Source organism: Polypterus senegalus, chromosome 11 (assembly GCF_016835505.1).
Source record: "Polypterus senegalus isolate Bchr_013 chromosome 11, ASM1683550v1, whole genome shotgun sequence".
Lineage (NCBI taxonomy): Eukaryota > Metazoa > Chordata > Cladistia > Polypteriformes > Polypteridae > Polypterus > Polypterus senegalus.
In genome coordinates, this window is record NC_053164.1 from 96,084,030 (window position 1) to 96,106,091 (window position 22,062).

The following is a 22,062-nucleotide window of genomic DNA, read 5'->3' on the forward strand; positions in this document are numbered from 1 at the left end:
AATTTTTGGGCTCATTATAAAAACCCCAAAAGGATAAAAATGTTGTTTTCATGTTTTAAACCCCACACATGATGTTAAAACAAACTTGGGTAAAAAAAAATTTTGCCGTAAAAAACCCCCGGGTTTCAAACTCCCCGCATCAAAAAGGCTTTTGTTCCAATGGGTTTCATTTCTTTTTAGATACTCCCGATTTCCTTTACCAAATAATGAAATTGTATCTTTATTAGTTTAAAGGTTTTTGATTGTAATTAACCTCTAAAATTAATGGGCTTTTTCCCAAAAATTTCCAAAAACCAAGGTTTAGGTTTTATAAAATTTATTCATTTTTGAGTTGGATTTTTTCAAGCTGGGTCGGGGAAAAGAATTATTTAACAAAACTTAAGATGGGGAAAAATTTGTTATTTGAATGTAACGACAAAACGGTTCCCCCTTTAAAATCAGGTTAAAAAATTTTCCCAAAAATTAAAACCTAATCGTAAAAATGCCCCTTGGTGAATGTTTTCCCTTTGTAAATTCCACTTAAATTTTGGTTATAAAATTGCCCAATAAATTATATTTACTTTTTTGACAAAAAAAAAATTATTCTTTTTTTTTTTATTGCTCCAACTGTATTTTTTAAAAATTTATTCAAACCCTAAAAGCCGTTTTTTAAAAAAGGAAAAAAATTAGTTAAAAAAGCATCCCCCCCTCGAGGGAAACGGGCTTTTAAAACTAAAAATAAATTAATAAAATTTTCTGTGTTTATAAATTATTTTATAAAAAATTTATTAATCCCCAAAATTTTTGAAAAAAAGTTTAAGGGCCTCTGATATTTTTTTTAATTTTTTTTAAAAACCGTTTCCCCCCCTTAAAAGGGGGAGTTTGGGTTTTCCAGTTTTTGAATTTCTAGTAAAAGGAGGTGCAATCCAAAATTTTTTGCTTTTCCCCTTTAAGCCCCTCGAAAAACCCCCAAACTGTTTGGGTTAGGAGGGATTTTGGAGTCCAAGGCTGTCTGGTAATAAAAATTTTTTCCCGTTTTAATTTGGAGGCCCAAAATGTACCCCGTGAGGTGGGGTTTGGTGAACGCCGCAGGGGATCTGCCCCGGAAACTTTTAAATTTATAGACAATGTTGATAATAATTTTGGTTGTATAATTTACTTCCATTGGACTCAGTAATTTTATTCACTTTATCCTTTTCTGAAAAATATTAATTGAAGGTTTTTTTTGGGTTTTGGGGCTTTAAAGGGGAAGGGATTGTAAAAAGTTTTTTATATATTGTGAGAGATCTAATTCCCTTTTAGATTGAGAATATTTTTTCCCCGTATGAGGAAAAATCTGGAGGGCATTTCAAAATTTCCTGTTTGAAAAGTGAAAAGAAATGTGTAGTGGAATGTTTTTGGTGTAATTTTTAAGGGGGAAAAAGGTGCTTTAAAAATTCTAAGAAGTTAAATTCCTTTTTTTTCCAGAAATTTATTAAAACTGCAAGTTTTAAGGTTAAAAATGGTTTTTGAGGGGGACAGAAAAGCTTTTTTTAAAATGCTTTTTCATTGGGTTAGATTTTAAGCGAGTGGCAAATTTTTTAGTTAGCCCCATACCCGGGTGTTTTTACCCCAAGGAAAACATTCTGCGGATTTTACTTCTATTGCTCCCCTGTTATTTTTTTATTTGTTAGGTTCTTTCCCCTTTATTGCGGTTAAAACTGGAAGTTTGGTAAAGCCGCGTTCTGCCTTTTTCTTTTAGTCGCTTTAACTGGTTTTTTGAATTAAATAAATTTTTATTTTGAACTTTTTTAAGAATTTTATTTGAATTGGGATGTTTTTAAAAAAATTTTGGGGGTTTAAACAACATTTAATTTTGCAGCTAAAAGGAAAGGAGACCCCTCTTGAAATCTTGTTTAATTTTTTTTTAGCAGAAAGGGAAATTTTGGATAAAAGCTTTATTTTACGATTTTACTAAAAAGTTTTCTATAAAGGGGGGGGTTTAAACAATTTATAGCTTTAGTTCCTGGAAAGATAAACTTTTTTTCAGATTAATTTTAGACAAGATCTTTTAAATTTGGGAGGTGCTCTAAGCTCAAAATTTTCTTTCCCCAAATATACTAAGGTCATTAATATAAAATTTTTTATCCTTTCTCAACCCTTTACCATCATTTTACAAGTTTTCCCGTGGCCCAAACAATTGCAAAAAGGGTGACAAGGGCTCCCTTTTTCAGGGCCACGTTCCCGTTTAAAGTTCTGAAAATTTTCTATGAAATAGCTTCTGGGGAGAACTTTTTAACTTTCACTTTTACAAACCCAAAATTCCCAAATAAGAAAAAGGATTTATTTAGAAACTTTTTGCTAATGAAATAATATTTAGGTTTTTATTTAGTTGTTTGGATATTAAATTTAAAAAGGGGAAATTTAAGATAAATGGGCCCAAAAAATCCCGTTTGGTCTTTGAAATTATTTAAACTTTTCCCCTCCCAGCTTATTTTAAGGGGAAACACGTTTATTCAAAGTGAAAGGCTTTATGTTGTAATAAATCCAGGGGGAAACAGAAAAAGTTTGGGAAATTTTAAAAAATTTTTTTTTTTTTTCCCCCCCCCCCCCCCCCCCCCCCCCCCCCCCCCCCCCCCCCCCCCCCCCCCCCCCCCCCCCCCCCCCCCCCCCCCCCCCCCCCCCCCCCCCCCCCCCCCCCCCCCCCCCCCCCCCCCCCCCCCTTTTTTTTTTTTTTTTTTTTTTTTTTTTTTTTTTTTTTTTTTTTTTTTTTTTTTTTTTTTTTTTTTTTTTTTTTTTTTTTTTTTTTTTTTTTTTTTTTTTTTTTTTTTTTTTTTTTTTTTTTTTTTTTTTTTTTTTTTTTTTTTTTTTTTTTTTTTTTTTTTTTTTTTTTTTTTTTTTTTTTTTTCCCTTTTTTGTTTTTTTTTCCGAAGAAAAAAATTTTTTTTTTTTTCCCCAACAATTTTAAAGCCCCCTTAAAATGATTTTTTTTAATTTTTTTGCTTCAAAAGGGAAAACCCCCAAAAGAAAACTTTTTTTTTTTTTGGTCGGGGTTTCCCCTTTGGCGATCCTAAATTGTCCTTAGTGTGTGCTTGGTGTGTGGGTGTGTGCATGCCCTGCGGTGGGCTGGCACCCTGCCCGTGATTTGTTCTTGCCTTGTGCCCTGTGTTGGCTGGGATTGGCTCCAGCAGATCCCCCGTGACCCTGTGTTAGGATATAGCGGGTTGGATAATGACTGACTGAGTGATTTATTTCTGTATTTTATTTTTTACCTTCTGATAAGTTTAAATTGCAATTCAGTCAAAATGAGAGCACTGATTTCTGAAATAAACAAGTGCAATCAAATATTTGTTAGAAAAATTGTGGTAATGAGATTTTTTCTTTAATTAGACAGCATGCTTTCTGTAATTTTTGGAGGCTCTGTGTTTTTGACAGCTTCCAGTTTTTAGCTCAATTATGCGCTAGTTGATGCAAGAAATATAAATACAAGTACATCTATCTACAATGCTGGTATCACATAGTTTAACAACAGAAAGAGGTCTGTACTTATGGCTTAGCGTTTTTAGATATCTGCTGAACTGCAGGCTCTGCTGGTAGCTCTCTTAAATAGAAGTGCTTACAGTTGCCTGATAGTAATTCTGTTTACAGTGCATTCAAAATTTTCCTCTGAATCAATAAGGTATCTGTCTAGAAAGCAACATCTGGTTTTGTTGCTGCCTTGGTCTAATATACTTAAATGCATTTTCCCCCACATCAAGCAACATTTAATAACCCAGAATGACAAAGTGAAAACACTATTTCAGAAATGTTTGCTAATTTACTAAACAAAACAACTGAAATATCACCTTGACACAGGTATTTAAACCCAACTGCTCTGACACTTAAAATCTGGCTCAGGTGCATTCCATTCTATTAATCATCACTGAGATGTTTCGACACCTTGCTTGGAGTCCACCTGTGATAAATTCAATTGACCGCACATGACTAAGAAAGGCCCACACCCCAGTATATATAAGGTCCCATAATTTACAATAAGCATTGTAGTAGAACCACACCATGAGGTTTGAGGATCTGTGAACAGAGATAAGAGACTGGATTGCGTTAAAGCATGGATCTGGAAAAGGCTACTAAGCCTGCAGCACTTAAGCTTCCCAGCAGCACATTTCCCTTAGTAATTGGAAGAAGTCCAAAGCAACCATCACTCTTCCTAGAACTGGTCACCCAGCCAAACTGAGCAACTGTAGGAGAAGTACTATGGTAAGGGAGGTGACCAAGAACCTGATGGGAGACACTTCTAGAAGGACAACCACCCTGCAATACTCCAGTGGCCAGAGAGGAGCCTTTCCTCAGAAAAACACACATGGAGGTCCACTTTGAGTTTGCAAGGAGGCACCTAAATGTCTTAAAGGACAAAAGCCTACGAGAAACAGGATTCTTTGTTCTGATAAGACCAAGATTAACATCATGACAGGAGGAAACCAGGCACTACTCACCACCTGCATAATACCATTGGTGAAGCATGGTGGTGGCAGTAGTATGCTACAGGGTTGTTTTTCAGTTGCATGGATTAGGAGAATAGACAGGGTTGAGGGAAAGCTGACTGGAGCAAAGTCTAGAGATATCCTTAATGAAAACTTCACCAGAGCACTCTGGACCTCAGACTGGGCCAGAAATTCACTTTTAAACAGTACAATGGCCCTAGCACAAGGGAAAGGCAACAGCCAGAGCCCGGACTAGACTGAGGAGACATGGAAATAGCTGTCCAGCAATGGTACCCCACCATTTTGGACAGTGCTTGACAGAATCTGCAGAGGAAAATGGAAGAAAATCTCCAAATCCAGGTGTGCAAAGCTTGTCATGTCGTATCCAAAGAAACACCAGACTGTAATTGCTGCCAAAGCAATTTAAAGTAAATAGTAACTAAAGGGATTGAAAGCTGTTGGTATTGTATGAGGAAGTCGAGAGTGGCACAGAAGTATGTAAGAGTTGTATAGGATATGTACAAGGTAAGTGTGACAGTGGCGAAGTCTGTGGTAGGAGTGACGGATGCATTCAAGGTGGAGGTGGGATTACATCAGGGATCGGCTCTGTTCCCTTTCTTATTTGCAATGGTGCTGGACATGTTGACAGACGAGATTAGACAGGAGTACTGATGACATTATGATCTGTAGCGATAGTAGGGAGAAGGTTGAGGAGACCCTGTATTGATGAAGATATAGCCTGGAGAGGAGAGGAATGAAGGTCAGTAGGAAAAAAACAGAATACATGTGTGTAAATGACAGGAAGGTCAGTAGTATGGTGAGGATGCAGGGAGTAGAGTTGGCGAAGGTGGATGAGTTTAAATACTTGAGATCAACAGTACAGAGTAACGGGGAGTGTGGAAGAGAGGTGAAAAAGAGTGTGCATGCAGGGTGGAATGGGTTATCAGCAAGAGTGAAAGGGAAGGTCTACAGGGAGGTAGCGAGACCAGCTATGTTATATGGGTTGCAGATGGTGGCACTGACCAGAAAGCAGGAGACAGAGCTGGAGGTAGATTTGCACTGGGTGTGACAAGGATGGATACTAGTAGAAATGAGTACATTAGAGGGTCAGCTCAAGTTGCACGGTTGGGAGACAAAGTCAGAGAGGCAAGATTGCGTTGGTTTGGACATGTGCAGAGGAGAGATGCTGAGTATATTGGAAAAAGATGTTAAGGATAAAGCTGCCAGGTAAAAGGAAAAGAGGAAGGCCTAATTGGAGGTTTATGGATGTGGTGAGAGAGGACATGCAGGTGATGAGTGTTAAAGAACAAGATGCAGAGGACAGAAAGATATAGAAGAAGATGATCCGCTGTGGCAACATCTAATGGGAGCAGCCGAAAGAAGAAGTAGTCACGAAAGGGTCTGAATACTCGTGTAAATCTGCACAGAAATTATAAAATCCTGTTTTTGCTTTGTTAAATTGGGGAATTGAGCGTTGGGAAAATTTTTACTTAATCTAAGGGGCTTTGCTCCCTGGTCACTTCACTCGCTAACCCCTGTGCCTACGCTACACACTAGCCACTTTGTGGTTCTGTCACTCGCGTATGGGGACGCTGTTGTACAATTTAAACAGAGTTTTATTTTCATGGGAATTGTTACAAATGCAAAACAGAACTATTTTACATTACAGCGAGTAATTAACCATATTAAAAAATAGTAAAACGTAATAATTTGAAAGTAAATTATATTTCATGTTGCGTTAAGAGTTATTTGTTGCATCATACGATTTTGTTCTGTTTGGCTTTGAAATTAACACACAAATACTTTTTAAACTTACACTTTTACTGTAAAACTTCAGTAAAAACAATTTTTTGAATAACATTTTTGTCAAAATCGCATTGAATTTTGATTCTGTGTTTGGACTTTCATTGTAACAACGCAATGAATAACTCTATTGAATAAAGTGACTTTTTCGAATGTTTGGCTCTGAGATTTGTTAATTATCTTTGCAAAAGCTATTCTAGTAGGAAACTGTTAACGTTTTAATATGAATGGCATATCAAGATCTCCTTTGTTGTGTAATGTTATCTGCAAAATATGTACTACATTAGCTTACTTGGATACATTCTTCTTTCTACAGTAATTCATGCGGAGGAAGACCAGACAGCGTTAACAGTTGTAGATATTCTTCGAGATATTGTCAGTTGATGTTTTTATCTTTTGCACGATCACCACCAAATTTTTCAGCATAGTCTATTGATGCACATTTAACCAATTTGCTGTGTAACCGATCAACATTTTTGGCGTTAACTCGTTTGACTTCATCGTATCTCAGTGCTAGGATTTCCCATGTACTAATTTTTACTGTCAATAACCCTTCGTGATGAAATTCTTCAATAAGATTTGGACATATGTCTTCTTTAATTGGGAACTTAAAGTGAGGAAAACGTTAAAGTTTAGAAGAGCTGAGACAGCAAGAACTGTGTCTGTCAAAAGCATTCACACGAATGAGAGGTGAGAGAACCATGTGCGTTTTTGAATATGGTTGAGAGGAGGAACTTGATAAAATCTCTTGAAAAAAGTCTTGTCTTTTTTTTTATATAATAGTGAGATGTGTTTACAGTATTTTGAAATTCCTTTATATCCTACCTTCCAGTCTCAGAGATATAATGTCATTACGTGCTTCCATTTTAAGATCTTGGTCTACATCTTCTATATGGGTGCTGAAGGGGAAAAAAAAAGAGAAAATTAGACCTGTTCCAGTATACATATAGTGAGGCAATAAAATATTCAGCAATATAGAAGTATCATCCACCCATTCATTTTAACTCACAGTTCCAATGTCACAACTGGAATGTAACAGTAACCTGTAGTGTGGCAACCACAGATTTTGTGACACTCCACATGAAATGCCAGTTACTGTGTTTATACCAGTAAAGTAAGTAATGAACTTTTTATATATTAATTTGCTATTGAAAAATATTTATACATTTAAAAGGGTTTTAAAAAGCATTTACTGTACAGTATATATAACTAGTTCAAATAATGATATTAACACAGAAACAGCACATTTCAGCTGGTCTTAATTACCTATTGTTTGTGTGTGTGCTATTTTTTGTGCTGGTAATGCATTTTTTTTATCTTCAGTAAGAAATGGCAAAAAATAAACACATAAAGTGGTTATTACAGCCACATAGAAAATAGTAAATTCACCGAAAAATATATTTTAAATGTCTGCTTGTAGAAAAAAATTACGACAAATAAAATGCAGAAAAGTAACACCAGTATACAGCCTGAAAGCTGGTTTACAACTGCTCCTTACTAAAGCATCCCTGTGAAGTACACAAGGTATGTTTTAGAAGGTAATGAATCAAACTTAAGACACACATTTCACAAATTCAGATATCATGAAACCTGAAATCATGCAAGTAATTCTATTTTTTTATATATATATATATTTTGCATAACAACATACCAAACACACTCATTTATAGTTCACTGAATCTAAAATATTATTAAAAAGAAAAGTTACAGGTGACCTCTATGTAAAACAACACATACTCTACTCTCAAGAGGAATCCAAGTTGATAACAATATGAATAAAAGAAGTGGCTCAAGGTATAAGTAGGCATGCCGTCATTTCACAGTTAATTACACATTTTTAAAATAAATACTAATATCCCAAAAAGAAAGGGGTGGCAGTTGATCATTTCTGTGAACCACACTGTGCAAAGTCTACATGTTATACATACAATGTCAACCACAAACCCTAGGAACCTGTAATTCACATATTTTAGTGCACAGAATCTAATCTTTAGACACTTACAAAATCAACACAATAGAATAACCCTTCCAGGTTTTGGCTCATTCTTCTTTGAGTGTGTGTTAAAGATATAATATATTTAAACTGAAACTTGATATCCCTGCTCTCTCACCTTTTCAGAGATCAAAAAGAGAAGCTGAGGAGTAAGATTCAATGTGTAGTAACCAGCTACAGATACTAAGGTACAATATCTCTAGGGTTACCAGAGGCTCTGCAAGCTGAATTCATCAGGTACTTCACCGATACTGTAAGGCCAGGTTTATACTTCACGCGACACAACGCATGCTCCAAGAGACGCTCCTGCTACGCAAGCATTTTACTGTTTACACTTGCATGCGGTCTTTACGTAAATCTGGAGGAATCTACCAGGTGGCAGCGCGAGATATTATCACAGTGAGAACTGGTTCGGCTTCACTGTGTTGTAAATTGCCTGGAAGATCCATTAAATTCCGATGATACCTTACCGCAATATCTCTGAAAACGATGTTGATTAAATCCATCAATCCAGAGATGTGCCCATTCCAGCTAGCATTGGGCATGAGGCAGAAACAATCCCTAGAAGGGGCATCAGCTCATCGCAAGGGGAATACAAGCACTCACATACACAGTTGAGTCATTTTAGTGCCACCACATCTGCACATCTTCGGAGGGAAACGAGCACACTGGAAACCCAGCAAGAAAACATGTAAACTCCAGGCAGGGAATACCAGCGACATGACTCCCTCTTGAGACAACAGTGCTCGCCATCGTGTTACCCCCATTTGTGTAATTATTAACAGTATTCATTACTTAAACAAAATTAACTATTTATCTGTAAAATGTAACATACATACTTTAATGCATTTCATCATAAAAGTGATATCAAGTATAAATCTAAGGATTCTAAATGTGCAGAGAGTTGAAATATCATACATTTAATATGTGTGTTCTGTGTGGCGATCTATTGATGTATGCGCTCCTGTCAGGTCAGGAGGAAGCCCCAGAAAAAAAAGACAGCACGAAAGATGGTACGTGAGACTTTTAAAATGTATCATGTCATTACGATCAGGAATATGCGACGCTTGAATAGCTATGTCTATGTAGATAGTAAACAGAGACTCTGTTTACACATTCAACTTTTATCACACTGAGCCCCTGAGTTTTTGCTGGTACTGCAACTCGCGCACGTTTCACGTTAATTTCTGAGGACCTGCTCAGAGGGCGTGTCAAATAAACACAGGGAACACGTGGCAGTCATGATCGTCGCGCGTTCTGAGCATGAAGTACAAACAAACCCTAATTGTCTGTTCTATCTGGCAGTGCACACAATTAGTATGCGTGACCTGGGCACACTTTGGACCATCTGAGTCAATGTACTATTCAAGTTGTATTAGTCTATATTCTGCACAAACTGTTAAAAAATGTGCTTTATTAACAGCTAATTTTCATTCACTGTCTGAAATTCTAATTTCTATTCCCACTGATGCCTCATATTATCTATGGGTGCATTTAGAGATTAGAATTAGGGTAGGGGATATTAGCTACGAATAGCTGCACACAGGTACACTAATCCAAGAATTCTAATTAAAATCTCCAAACATTACAAATGTCTTCAATGTTGCTAAAATGTACACTGTTAACAACAAATAAAAGTTAGGAAAGTCAGGCAGGTTTCTTTTAGCAAAGTGTGAAATTTTTATGTAGTGGAAGAAATGTGTTGAGGAGTTTATGCATGGAGCACAGCTGATCAAACAAAAATTTCATTACCACCATAAAAATCACTTAAAGCATTACCTTGCTGTCCACATTTTGTAAATTGTGCAGTGCAAGGTTTGTTTTCTAAGGATTGAATTCAGACAGCATTTCAACAAATACTGTTTTCTTTACACAGATTTTCCAAGGAGATACATAATGCAAGTATTTTAATGATCAAATAATAAACAGACTTTTTTTTTTCCCAGAAAACAAGGCCTTGTTTAATTTATGGATACCAAGTTCTTTTGGGAAGAAGATTCAATAGCCAAATAATGTTGAGTAAATACTTTAACATGAAAACAAGGTTGTTGTACCGTGTTAGCCATTATGAATGTAGAGAAAAGCCAAGCAAAATGACACCTTTTATTGGCTAACTAAAAGATTACAATATGCAAGCTTCGAGGCAACTCAGGCCCCTTCTTCAGGCAAGATGTAATCAATAAAAGGTGTCATTTTGCTTGGCTTTTCTCTACATGAAAACAAGAAAAACTAGGCACTGCTCATATATAGCCCTTCTACATATGGTGCATTAACAGCCAATATATTAACAATATTGCTGAGGGTACCTAGACAGAGATCAAACTACTATGCAACAGGGGTCATCAACAAAGACAGTGTCTTTTTATAAGGCCCTGAGAAAAAGCAAGAAAAACAAACTCTATTCTTCCTGAAGAGTGTGTGAAGAATTGCCAGAAATCAGTAACACGTATGTATTCAGAGAGTACCTGGGAATTGTTTATTCCAGGAACAACAAAGTAAGTAGAATTAGCAGGGTCTTACTCAGCACAGGTAGGAATAACCCTGCTGATAATCCAAGGCTTTGATCAGTGGGTGAAATAGAGATCACAGGATTGGAGAAAGAGTTTTAAGAGGCAAAAGAAAGGAATCTTTTATGCTAGCATTTTTCAACCTTTAAGTACTTGCGACCCGAGTTTTCATAACAGTTTTAATCGTGCCCCCCTAACAATTTTTGAAATGTGGATGCCTATTTTATTATATTTTATTATACCTAATTAACCTACTTTTATCGACATTTATCTAACTCTATATTTATTGTTCTAGTATCAGGATGTAGTTTAAGTTAATTTGTTTTGGTTTCAACAGATGGTTTTTTCATATTTTTGATTCTTGTTTTCTTTTTTTCACATCTTCACCCCCCTATTTGTTACTTCGCACCCCCATAGGGGGGCCCACCCCACAGGTTGAGAACCACTGTTTTATGCAGTTTCAAATAAACCATGAACTGCTTTGTATGTGAAAACAAGCAAGGCAACAGTTTTTTTTTTTAATTTTGTACTTGTGTGACTTCTTTTGTTGTTCCCTTCCTTAGCAGTTTTATATTCAATGAAACATCTTTAATATACTGTGGCCTTCTCAAAGTTTATTGTATGTTTGAGCATGGCTGAAGAGCACCCTCTGTAGTACATAGTGATTACATATTGTTTAAAGAAAAAATAAAAACGTACACAAAAAAATAAACCAATGGAGAACAATGTTCAACTTGAGTGCATGTCTCATTTTTAAAGGTAACTATTTCTAAATGATTTGCCTGCTAAACATTTTTCTCACATATGGTATCTGTATTAATGTTTTCAAGATTTTCCTACAAAACAAGATCAAAGCATTTCAGAATATTTAATATTTTATTTAGCTTACTTATAACAGAGCTCTAATTATGTGTGCCCTGCAAATTACATGTTCTTATATGGTGTTCAATGGAATTATTAAAGTGGTTACTTTTTATCCATCCATCCATTTTCTAACCCGCTGAATCCGAACACAGGGTCACGGGGGTCTGCTGGAGCCAATCCCAGCCAACACAGGGCACAAGGCAGGAACCAATCCTGGGCAGGGTGCCAACCCACCACAGGACAAACACAAACACACCCACACACCTTATTCACCTGATTATTTATACACTTTTCAAGTCACAAAATCAATGACAACAGTATTACTTATACAGCAATACGGCTAATACTATAAATTAAGAGTGTAAGCTGAAAAACACCTTGGGCCTCATGTATAAACAGAGCGTACGCATAAAAATGTTGCATGTGCATGTTAACACGCTCACATCATGATGTATAAAAACTAAACTTGGCGTAAAGCCACACACATTTTCATGCCAGCGTAAACCCTTGGAGTATGCAAGTTCTCCCAGCATCAAAGCAGTGCTTTAGTTCCAATGTGGTTTCCATTTCTTTTTTAGATCCACATCCCTGATGCGGCTTTACCAAATACACTGAAATTAACCGCATATCATTTATTAGTTTAAGGCATCTGATTGTAATTAACCTCTAACAATATAATGGTCCACAGAATGGCCCAACTATTCCAAATACCATAGCTGCTTTAGCGTTGTTACTATCAAGTATTTATCTCATTGTATCTGAGTGTGGACTCACAGCTCTACAGCAGCTGATCGGAAAGAGAATTATTGGTATACAGCTTCAAGCACATGGTGCCTCAGCCATGCTGTCTATTTGAACTGCTCTCATACGACAAACACTTCAGAGCCTTTCCTGTAGGGACATCATGGTTCAAAAACAGTTTCATCCCAAAAACTATAAACACACTCAATCAGTCCATCAAGTGCTCCTTGTAGAACTGTTTGTACTTATAAGTACAATTACCACACTGTAAACTTGCTATGCAGTTATAATATTGCACAACCTGAGCCACTTTATATTACGTGTATTGACATATGATAACAATATCATTATTCTTTTTTTTTTAATTTATTGTCATCTTTCCATACAAATAGATCACTTTTTTTTTTAAATTTTATTACAATCCGTACAAAGCAATCAAGTTTTTACAAAAAGAAGAATTGAGTTAAGAACAGATCGATCCCCACCCTGAGAGAGAGAGCAAGCCAAACGGCATAAAATTTAAGGCTTGTAAAAAAAACCTAAATTAATAAATTCTCTGTGCTTTATAAACTTATTTTATAATATTACTGATTAGATCCTGCCATGTTTTGAAAAAGTCTGTACAGATCCTCTAACTGAGTATTTGATTTTTTCCAATTTCAAATAATATAACACATCAGTTTCCCACTGACTTAAAAGAGGAGAGTTTGGGTTCTTCCAGTTTATCAGAATTAATCTGCGTGCCAAGAGTGTAGTGAATGCAATCACAATTTGTTTGTCTTTCTCCACTTTAAGCCCCTCTGGAAGAACCCCAAACACAGCTGTTAATGGGTTAGGAGGGATTGTGAGTCCAAGGCTGTCTGAGAGGTAATAAAAATTTTTGTCCAGAATAATGTTAATTTGGTGCAGGCCCAGAACATGTGACCCAGTGAGGCTGGGGCTTGGTTGCAACGTTCGCAGGTTGGATCATGCCCTGGAAACATTTTGAAGAGTTTTAGTCGAGACAGATGTGCTCGATATATAATTTTGAGTTGTATAATTGTATGCTTTGCGCATATGGAGCTCGAGTGAATTCTCTGCATTGCTACTTTCCACTCCTTTTCTGATATATTAATTGAGAGATCTTTTCCCAGTGTCCTCTTGGATCTTTGAAAGGAAGGGATTGTAAAATGATTTTATATATTGTAGAGATGGAGTCTAATCCTTGAAATTGAGCAATATTTTTCCAGCGTGGATGCAAGATGAGGAAAATCTGGAAGGTTCTGTTTAACAAAGTTCCTGATTTGAAGATAGTGAAAGAAATGTGTAGCTGGAATGTTAAATTTGGAATGTAATTGTTCATAGGATGCAAAGACGTTGTCTATATAAAGATCTCTAAGCAAGTTAATTCCAAATTTTTCCAGATATTAAAACTGCATATGTTTGTGAAGGTTGAAAGAGGTGGTTCTCTTGCAGGGTGCCACAGAAGAAGCTTCTCCGTCTTAAAATGCTTTCTACATTGGTTCCAGATTCTAAGTGAGTGGAGCACAATTGGGTTATTAGTGTATTGCCGATAACGTGTGTTTATTGGAGCAGAGCAAGGAATACAAAGAAGTACTGCAGGATTTTACTTCTATTGCGGTCCAAGCCTGTGTATGTTCTTCTATTTGTGTCCAGGTTCTTATCGCCTGTATATTTGCCCAGTAATAAAACTGGAAGTTAGGTAGAGCCATGCCGCCTTCTGCCTTTTGTCTTTGTAGGGTCGCTCTTTTGATGCGTGGATGTTTAGAATTCCAAATAAATGAGGTTATTGTTGAATCTAATTGCTTAAAGAATGATTTATTAATGTATATTGGGATGTTTTGAAATAAAAAGGAGCTTAGGAAGAATATTCATCTTAACAGTGTTAATTCTTCCAGCTAGTGTGAGATGAAGGGTTGACCATCTATGCAAGTCTTGTTTAATTTTTTCCATGCAGGCGCTAAATTTTGTTGATAAAGAGCTTTATGTTTACTTGTGATGTTTACCCCAGGTATTTAAACTGTTCTGCAATGATAAAAGGTAGGGTGTCTAATCTAATATTATATGCTTGAGAATTCACTGGAAAGAGTACACTTTTATTCAGATTAATTCTGAGACCAGAGATCTTTTGAAATTCTGTGAGTGCTGCTAAGACTGCAGGCACAGAATTTTCTGGGTCCGATATATACAGTACCATGTCATCTGCATATAATGAGATTTTCTGTTCCAGTCCTTCTCTGCTAATCCCCTTTATCTGATCAGTATTTCGACAATGTATTGCCAGTGGTTCAATGGCAATTGCAAACAGCAGGTGACAAGGGCATCCTTGTCTTGTGCCACGTTCTAGTTTAAAGTAGTCTGAGCAAATGTTATTGATGCAAACTGAAGCTTCTGGGTTAGTATACAGTAATTTAATCCATGCACAAATGTTGGGCCAAACCCAAACTTCTCCAAATAGTAAAAGGTATTTCCATTCAATCATGTGAATGCTTTTTCTGCATCCAATGATAATAATATTTCTGGGGTGTTTGATTTAGTTGGTGAGTATATTACATTAAACAGGCGAAGATTTGAAGATAAGTGTCGGCCCCTAATAAATCCAGTTTGGTCTTGTGATATTACGAGGGAGCACTTTCTCCATCCTTCTAGCTATGATTTTAGAGAGTATTTTAACGTCGTTATTCAGAAGTGAAATTGGTCTGTATGATGCACATTGTAATAAGTCCTTATTTTGTTTTGGAAAGACAGTGATTAGTGCTTGGCGAAAGGTTTGTGGAAGAGATTGGTTATCTCTGGCTTCTGTAAATGTTGCTAATAGGAGGGAGCTAGCTGAGCGGAGAATTTCTTGTAAAACTCTGCAGGGTAGCCATCAGGGCCTGCTGCTTTTCCACCTTGGAGTGACTTTATAGCATCTAGTAATTCTGATAATGCAGAGGTTTATCAAGTTCCTCCACACTAAAAGCGTCAATTTGTGGTATCTGTAATGTATCCAGAAATGCATTAGATTGTATATTGTCTTCTTTAAACTCAGTAGTATATAGGGATTTATAGTAGTCTCTGAAAGTGTGCATTATATTTTTGTGTTCGATGATTTTATCTCCGTTAGTGTTAGTGATTACGAGATTGCGTTGCACTTCTTGCTTGTGAATTTGTTGAGCTAAAAGCTTATTAGCTTTCTCCATGTTCATAATAATGATGTCTGGATTTGTAAATTAGTTGTTCAGTTTCTTTAGTTGTCAAGAGGTTTAATTCTGAATGTAGAGCCTGCCTCCTCTATGTAGAGTCTCGCTTGGTAGTCTGGCGTGTTCTTCATCTATTTTAGTAATTTCGCTTTTTATCTCTGCTACTTTCTTCGCTTCGGATTTATTTCTGTGGGAAAGATATGAGATAATCTGTATTCTTAAGAAGGCCTTAAGAGTTTCCCAGAGTATTCCTGCAGAGATCTCGGGGGATGTATTTGTCTCTAGAAAGAATTTGATTTGTTTGGATATAAATTCAGTACAATTCTCGTCAGCTAATAGAAGCGGTTGAGGCCATCTGGGGTGAGTGTATGGGGCTTAGTAATTTCAGCTCCAAGATCATAGGTGCATGGTCCGAAATAACAATAGCATCGTATTTACAAGATTTAATCTTAGGCAAGAAGTTATTGTCTATAAAGAAGTAATCAATCCTTGAGTAGCAATGATGTACTGATGAGTAGAAAGAATATGTTCTTGAATTTGGGTTTAAAAACCTCCAGGGATCTGATAAGTTGTGATCAGTTATAAACTTTGTAATTATCTTTGCGGAGTTAGTTGCGTTCCCCTGTGGAGGAAGTCTATCTAAAAGTGGATTTAAAACACAATTAAAGTCCCCAGCCATTATAACTTTATGAGTGTTCAGATTGGGAATGGATGCAAATAAATTTTGTATAAATTCCTTATCATCAACATCAGGTACATAAACATTTACCAAAATCATTTTACAGTTAGATCAGGATCCAATACTACATTTGATGCTACAAATGGTACTGTTCTATGTATGAGAATTCCCACACCTCTAGTTTTCTTCGTCTTTTTGCAGCCGGGACTGATCCTTGCTTAGTAAGTGGGTTTCCTGTAAAAATACTATTTTAGCATTTAGACCTGTTAGGTGAGAAAGTACTTTCTTTCTCTTTAATTCGTTATTCAGGCCTTTAACATTCCAGCTTACGAAGTTAACTGTCCCATCATAGAGACACTGATTCTGAGTTTTTGATGTCATTTTATAGTCTTAACTGGAAGTGAGATAGTTTAGGTCTTAATTTCCTATTTCCCCAAGAGTTGTTGCCATGCAGCTTATTATTACAGTGATAGTTATAATTATAAAGATTGAGAGGATAGATTAGGTATAGATCAAGCCTGCTCTCTTTCTGCCATTCCACTTTCAGTTTTGCCAGACACAGGAGGCTGTATTTGACACTGGCTTGCCGTAGCCACTGTTTAATATTATAGAAGGCTGCACGTTTAATAGCTGTTGCTGGAGAGAAGTCAGGGAAGATACGAATGTGGTTATTTTCATATATAATATCTTCCTTGTTTCTGAAGAGTGCCATCACCTCTAGCTTAAATGATAATCGTTCAAAACGAACTATAAAAGATCTTGGTCGGGGTCTGACGGTGTTTGATCAGCGCGACGCGTAAGCCGCTGCTACCTCAGATTCTGCTTTAAAGTCGCCCCCGATTATTTTAGAAAAAAGTTCAGCTGCGAATTTCACAGGGTTTGAACTTTCTCGATTCTCCAGCAGACCTTCAATTCTGACATTATACCTTCTACTTCCATCTTCTAAAGCAGCCAGTCTGTCTCCAAGTTTTTCTCGAGTTTTTTGCATTCGTAACTGACATTTACTGCTCTTTCCTCAGCACTGGCAGCTAAATGTTCGGCCATTTCAATCCGATTCGTGAATGTCTCCTTAAGATGCTCCAATTGATCAGCAAGCGTGGTCAGTTTAACCAAGTTTTCCTGAATGCGCTCTTCAATTTAACCCAGCACCTGTCGAAGCTCAAGTTGCACCTCTTGACGCAGCCTTTCATTTGCCTGTTGGAATTCCTGTCGCAGCCATTCATTGCCCTGTTTCATCTCCTGTTTCAATTCCTGTTTCAGTCTCTCAAGTGCCTTTGCCGTTGCTTTCTCATTAGCCTTCTCGCTTTTTTTTATATCTTGCGTGAGCTCAGCGAGCAACACCTTCAGTACAGATAGTACAATTGTGCCTTCTTGTACCGTAGATGAAGCAGCAGACTTTGCTGAAGCCGGTGTCCCCGCTGCTCCAGGCTCGCGTAATTGTGTAATTGAAGCCGCGGATTTCCCGGCCCTTTCTAGTTTCAGGTAATCTTCTCCAATCGGCGAGCTATCCACATCTGCACTCACGATCGCACCTTCGCTCCCCTTTTCGCTCTCAGCCGGCGATGTAGCGGACCGTGGTCCCGAGGAGTCTGTGCTTTCGCCCATCTGATCCACGTCTGTCTCTGATAGGCCGTATCTTGAACTGGGGCTTGCTGATCGCAGCTTGGATGTAGCTTTAGTTTTCAATTCTTTCGAACCCCACTTCTTGTTGGCCATGTTTATATGTGCTTACATATACTGTAGCAGTCCCTCTCGGGTTGAATAAATACAGGATATCTCAGAATAATAAGCAAATAATATGAAAAATAACACCACTGCTAGCGGAGCTCCACTTCAGACGTCCATCTCTCGCATCGGACGAGACCAAAATCCCCAAATAGATCACTTTTTACAAAAAAAAAGATTGAAAACAAAATCACCCCGCACCCCTGAGAAAGAGAGCATGACCAATGGACTAAAACTTAAAAAATAGTAAAAATGGATAAATGAATGAGTTTATTAGGCAGATACAGATACATGAAGAAAAAGAAATGGGGAGAGAATCTACTTCCTAGGTGCTTTAAGAGCTAATTGTAAAATATTATTGATTAGATCCTGCCTGTTTTTGAAAAAGTTCTGCACAGATCCTCTAAGTGAGAATTAAGTTTTTCCAATTTCAAATAATATAAAACATCAGTTACCCACTGACTTAAAAGAGGGGAGTTAGGATTCTTCCAGTTTAGCAAAATAAGTCTGCGAGCCAATAGTGTAGAGAAAGCAATAACAGTTTGTTTGTACTTCTCCACTTTAAGCCCATTTGGAACAACACCAAGCACAGCTGTGAGTGGATTTGGAGGGACTTAAAATGTTTTGTCCAGAATGATGTTAAATTGGTGCAGGCCCAAAACATGTGACCCAGTGAGGCTGGAGCTTGATTGCAGCGTTCACTGGTAGGATCTCGCCCTGGAAACAGTTTGGATAATTTTAAGCAAGGCAGATGTACTCAATATCTAATTTTGAGTTGAATAATTGTATGCTTTGTGCATATGGAGCTTGAATGAATTCTCTGCATTTGCTACCTTCCACTCCTTTTCTGATATGTTGAGTGAGAGATCGTTTTCCCATTGTCCTCTTGAATCTTTGAAAGGGAGGGAATGTAAAATATTTTTATATATTGCAGAAATGCTGTCTGAGTCCTCGAGACTGAACAATATTTTTTCTAGCATAGAAGAAGGTGGGAGATGGGGAAAATCGGGCAGGTTCTGTTTGACAAAGTTTCCGATTTTAAGATAATGAAAGTAATGTGTTACTGGAAAATTAAATAGAGAATATAATTGTTCATAGGATACAAAGATATTGTCTATATAAAGATCCCTAAGCAATTTAATCCCAAATGTTTTCGAGATATTAAAAACTGCATATGTTTACGAGGGTTGAAAAAGGTGGTTCTCATGCAGAGGTGCCACAGATAAAAGATTCTCCATCTTAAAATGCTTTCTACATTGGTTCCATATTCTGAGGGAGTGAAGCACAATTGGGTTATTAGTATATTGGCGATAACTTGCATTTACTGGGGCACAAAACAGGGAATATAGATAAGTACTACAGGATTTTATTTCTATTGCAGACCAAGCTTATGTATGTTCATCTATTTGTGTCCCGGTTTTTATAGCTTGTATGTTTGCTGCCCAGTAATAAAACTGAAAGTTAGCTAGAGCCATGCCACCTTCTGTCTTAGGTCTTTGTAGAGTCGTTCTTTGGATACGTGGATGTTTTAGGTTCCAAATTAATGAGGTTATGGTTGAATCTAATTGCTTAAAGAATGATTTATTGATGCATATTGAAATGTTTTCAAATAAAAAAGAAGCTTAGGAAGGATATTCAAAAAACTCAGAAGAATATAAGGATTTATAGTAGTCTCTAAATGTGTGCATTATATTTTATGGTCAATGATTTTATCTCTGTTCGTGATTGCTGGGATTGCATTACGAACTCCTTGCTTGTGGATTTGTTGAGCTAAGAGCTTATTAGCTTTCTCTCTGTGTTCAAAGTAATTATGTCTTGATTTAAAAATGAGTTGTTCAGTTTCTTTGGTTGTTAAGAGGTTGAGCTCCGAATGCAGAGCCTGTCTTTTCTTATGAAGAGCTTCAGTTGGACACCTGGCGTGTTCTTGATCTATTCTAGTAATTTCACTGGTTAGCTCTGATACCTTCTTGGTTTCTAATTTATTTCTGTGGGAAAGATACAAAATAACCTGTCCTCTTAAGAAGGCTTTTAGAGTTTCCCAGAGTATTCCTGCAGAGATCTCTGAGGATGTATTTGTCTCTAGGAAGAAATTGATTTGTTTTGATATAAATTCTGTAAAGTTCTCATCTGCTAATAGAAGTGGGTTAAGATACCATCTGCAAGAAGATTATGTGGGGCATAATGATTTCAGCTCCAAGATCAGAGGGGCATGGTTAGAAATAATAATAGTGTCATACTTGCAAGATTTAATTGCAGGCAAGAAATTATCTATAAAGAAATAATCAATTCTTGAGTAAGAATGATGCACTGGTGAGTAGAAGGAATATCTTCTTGAGTTTGGGTTTAGAAACCTCCAGGGGTCTGATAAGCTGTGGTCAATTAAAAATTGTGTTTGCAGTGTTAGATATCAGCCCCCCTATGACAGGAGACCTATCTAAGAGTGGATTTAAAACACAATTAAAGTCCCCAGCCATTATAATTTTATGAGTGTTCACACTGGGAATAGATGCAAACACGTTTTTCATGAATTCCCTATCAACAACATTGGGTGCATAAACATTTAGCAAAATCACTTTACAGTTAAATAAGTTGCCCATGACAATCACATATCTCCCTTCAGGATCAGATACTACATCTGATGCTACAAACGAGACTGTTCTATGTATAAGAACTAGCAAAATACCCGCGCTTCGCAGCGGAGAAGTAGTGTGTTAAAGAAGTTATGAAAAAGAAAAGGAAACTTTTAAAAATAACTTAACATGATTGTCAATGTACCGTAGATACTCATGTATAAGTCTAAAAATGTATGCCTTAAAATTCATTCAAAAACACAAAGTCGACTTATCCACGGGGCAACACTAATTTCATTAAATAATTCTTTAAACTGTGAAATACCGCACTTGAATTTGAGGATTGGCTTTTGCAGGTTTTGGATAACAAACATACCATTAGCTGCCAGTAGATGGCGGTAACCAGAAACATACAGTATTTCGGAACATAAGGTGTACCAGATTTTAAAGCGCAATATCAATGAATTGGTCTACTTTCATACATAAGACGCATCGGATTATAAAGCGCATTCAGCGAAACAAAACAGATAAGTCAAACTTTATTCAACTCATTCACAATAACTCTCAACATTGCTCAGTTGTAACATAAAATACAAAACAATACACTCACTTTTTCTGTTCAATCCTCTTCCACAAATCTATCAAATTCTTCATCCTCAGTGTCTGAGGTAAACAGTTGGGCGATTTCAGCATCAAGCATGCCCGGATCTCTCTCGTCATTATCCGAGTCAGTCTCATTGCTGTTACTTACCGTAGCTGTTTAGTGATGAAAGCTCAAAGATACTTGAGACTGATACCTTAGCTAGGCATCCACGATCCATTGGCAGAAAGTGTCGTAACTCGCCTGGTGTTGACTTTCTGTCGTGGTGAATGTGTGTTCGCCTTCCATCATCCAATGCTCCCACGCATCTCGCAATTTAACTTTGAACGAACTGTTGACACCGATATCTAACAGTTGGAGTTCTTTGGTTAATCCACCCGGAATGATGGCAAGCTCCGAATTAGTTTGCTTCACTTGGATTTTGACAGTATCGGTGAGATGGGCGTGCATGGAGTAGCAGATCAATAGAGACAGAGATCTGTGAAAAAAGCCATCCGGTCTCCTGATGCAAACTTCCTGACTACGGTTGCCGTAATGCTCCAACAATCCATCAAGCGGTGCAGCTTCGTAGCTTACCAAAGTCATTCTAAAACTTTGACAGATTTTTGAGCACCGTGTACCACAAAAAATTGGTCCGAGGTCAGTAAGCACAACCAGAATTAATACATAAGGCGAACTGTCGATTTTTGATAAAATTAAAGGATTTTAAGTGCGCCTTATTGTCCGAAAAATAATCAACAACATCCTCTCACAGTCCAAAGACATGCAGGTTAGGTGGATTGGCGATTCTAAATTGGCCCTAGTGTGTGCTTGGTGTGTGGGTGTGTTTGTGTGTGTCCTGTGGTGGTTTGGCTCCCTGCCCGGGATTGGTTCCTGCCTTGTGTCCTGTGTTGGCTGGGATTGGCTCCAGCAGACCCCCGTGACCCTGTATTCGGATTTAGCAGGTTGGAAAATGGAT

General features: G+C 37.2%; 1 protein-coding gene across 2 annotated transcripts in view; it reads right to left on the reverse strand.

Moving 5' to 3' along the window:
* Positions 1-7,049: 7,049 nt before the first annotated feature.
* LOC120539333 overlaps positions 7,050-22,062 on the reverse strand; it is a 101,857-nt gene continuing 86,844 nt past the window's right edge. For both annotated transcript variants that reach the window (XM_039769310.1, XM_039769309.1), the window contains one exon: positions 7,050-7,141. In XM_039769310.1, the coding sequence (XP_039625244.1) occupies positions 7,057-7,141 (85 nt within the window). In that variant the 3' untranslated portion in view covers positions 7,050-7,056. The remainder of the gene's footprint in view (positions 7,142-22,062) is intronic.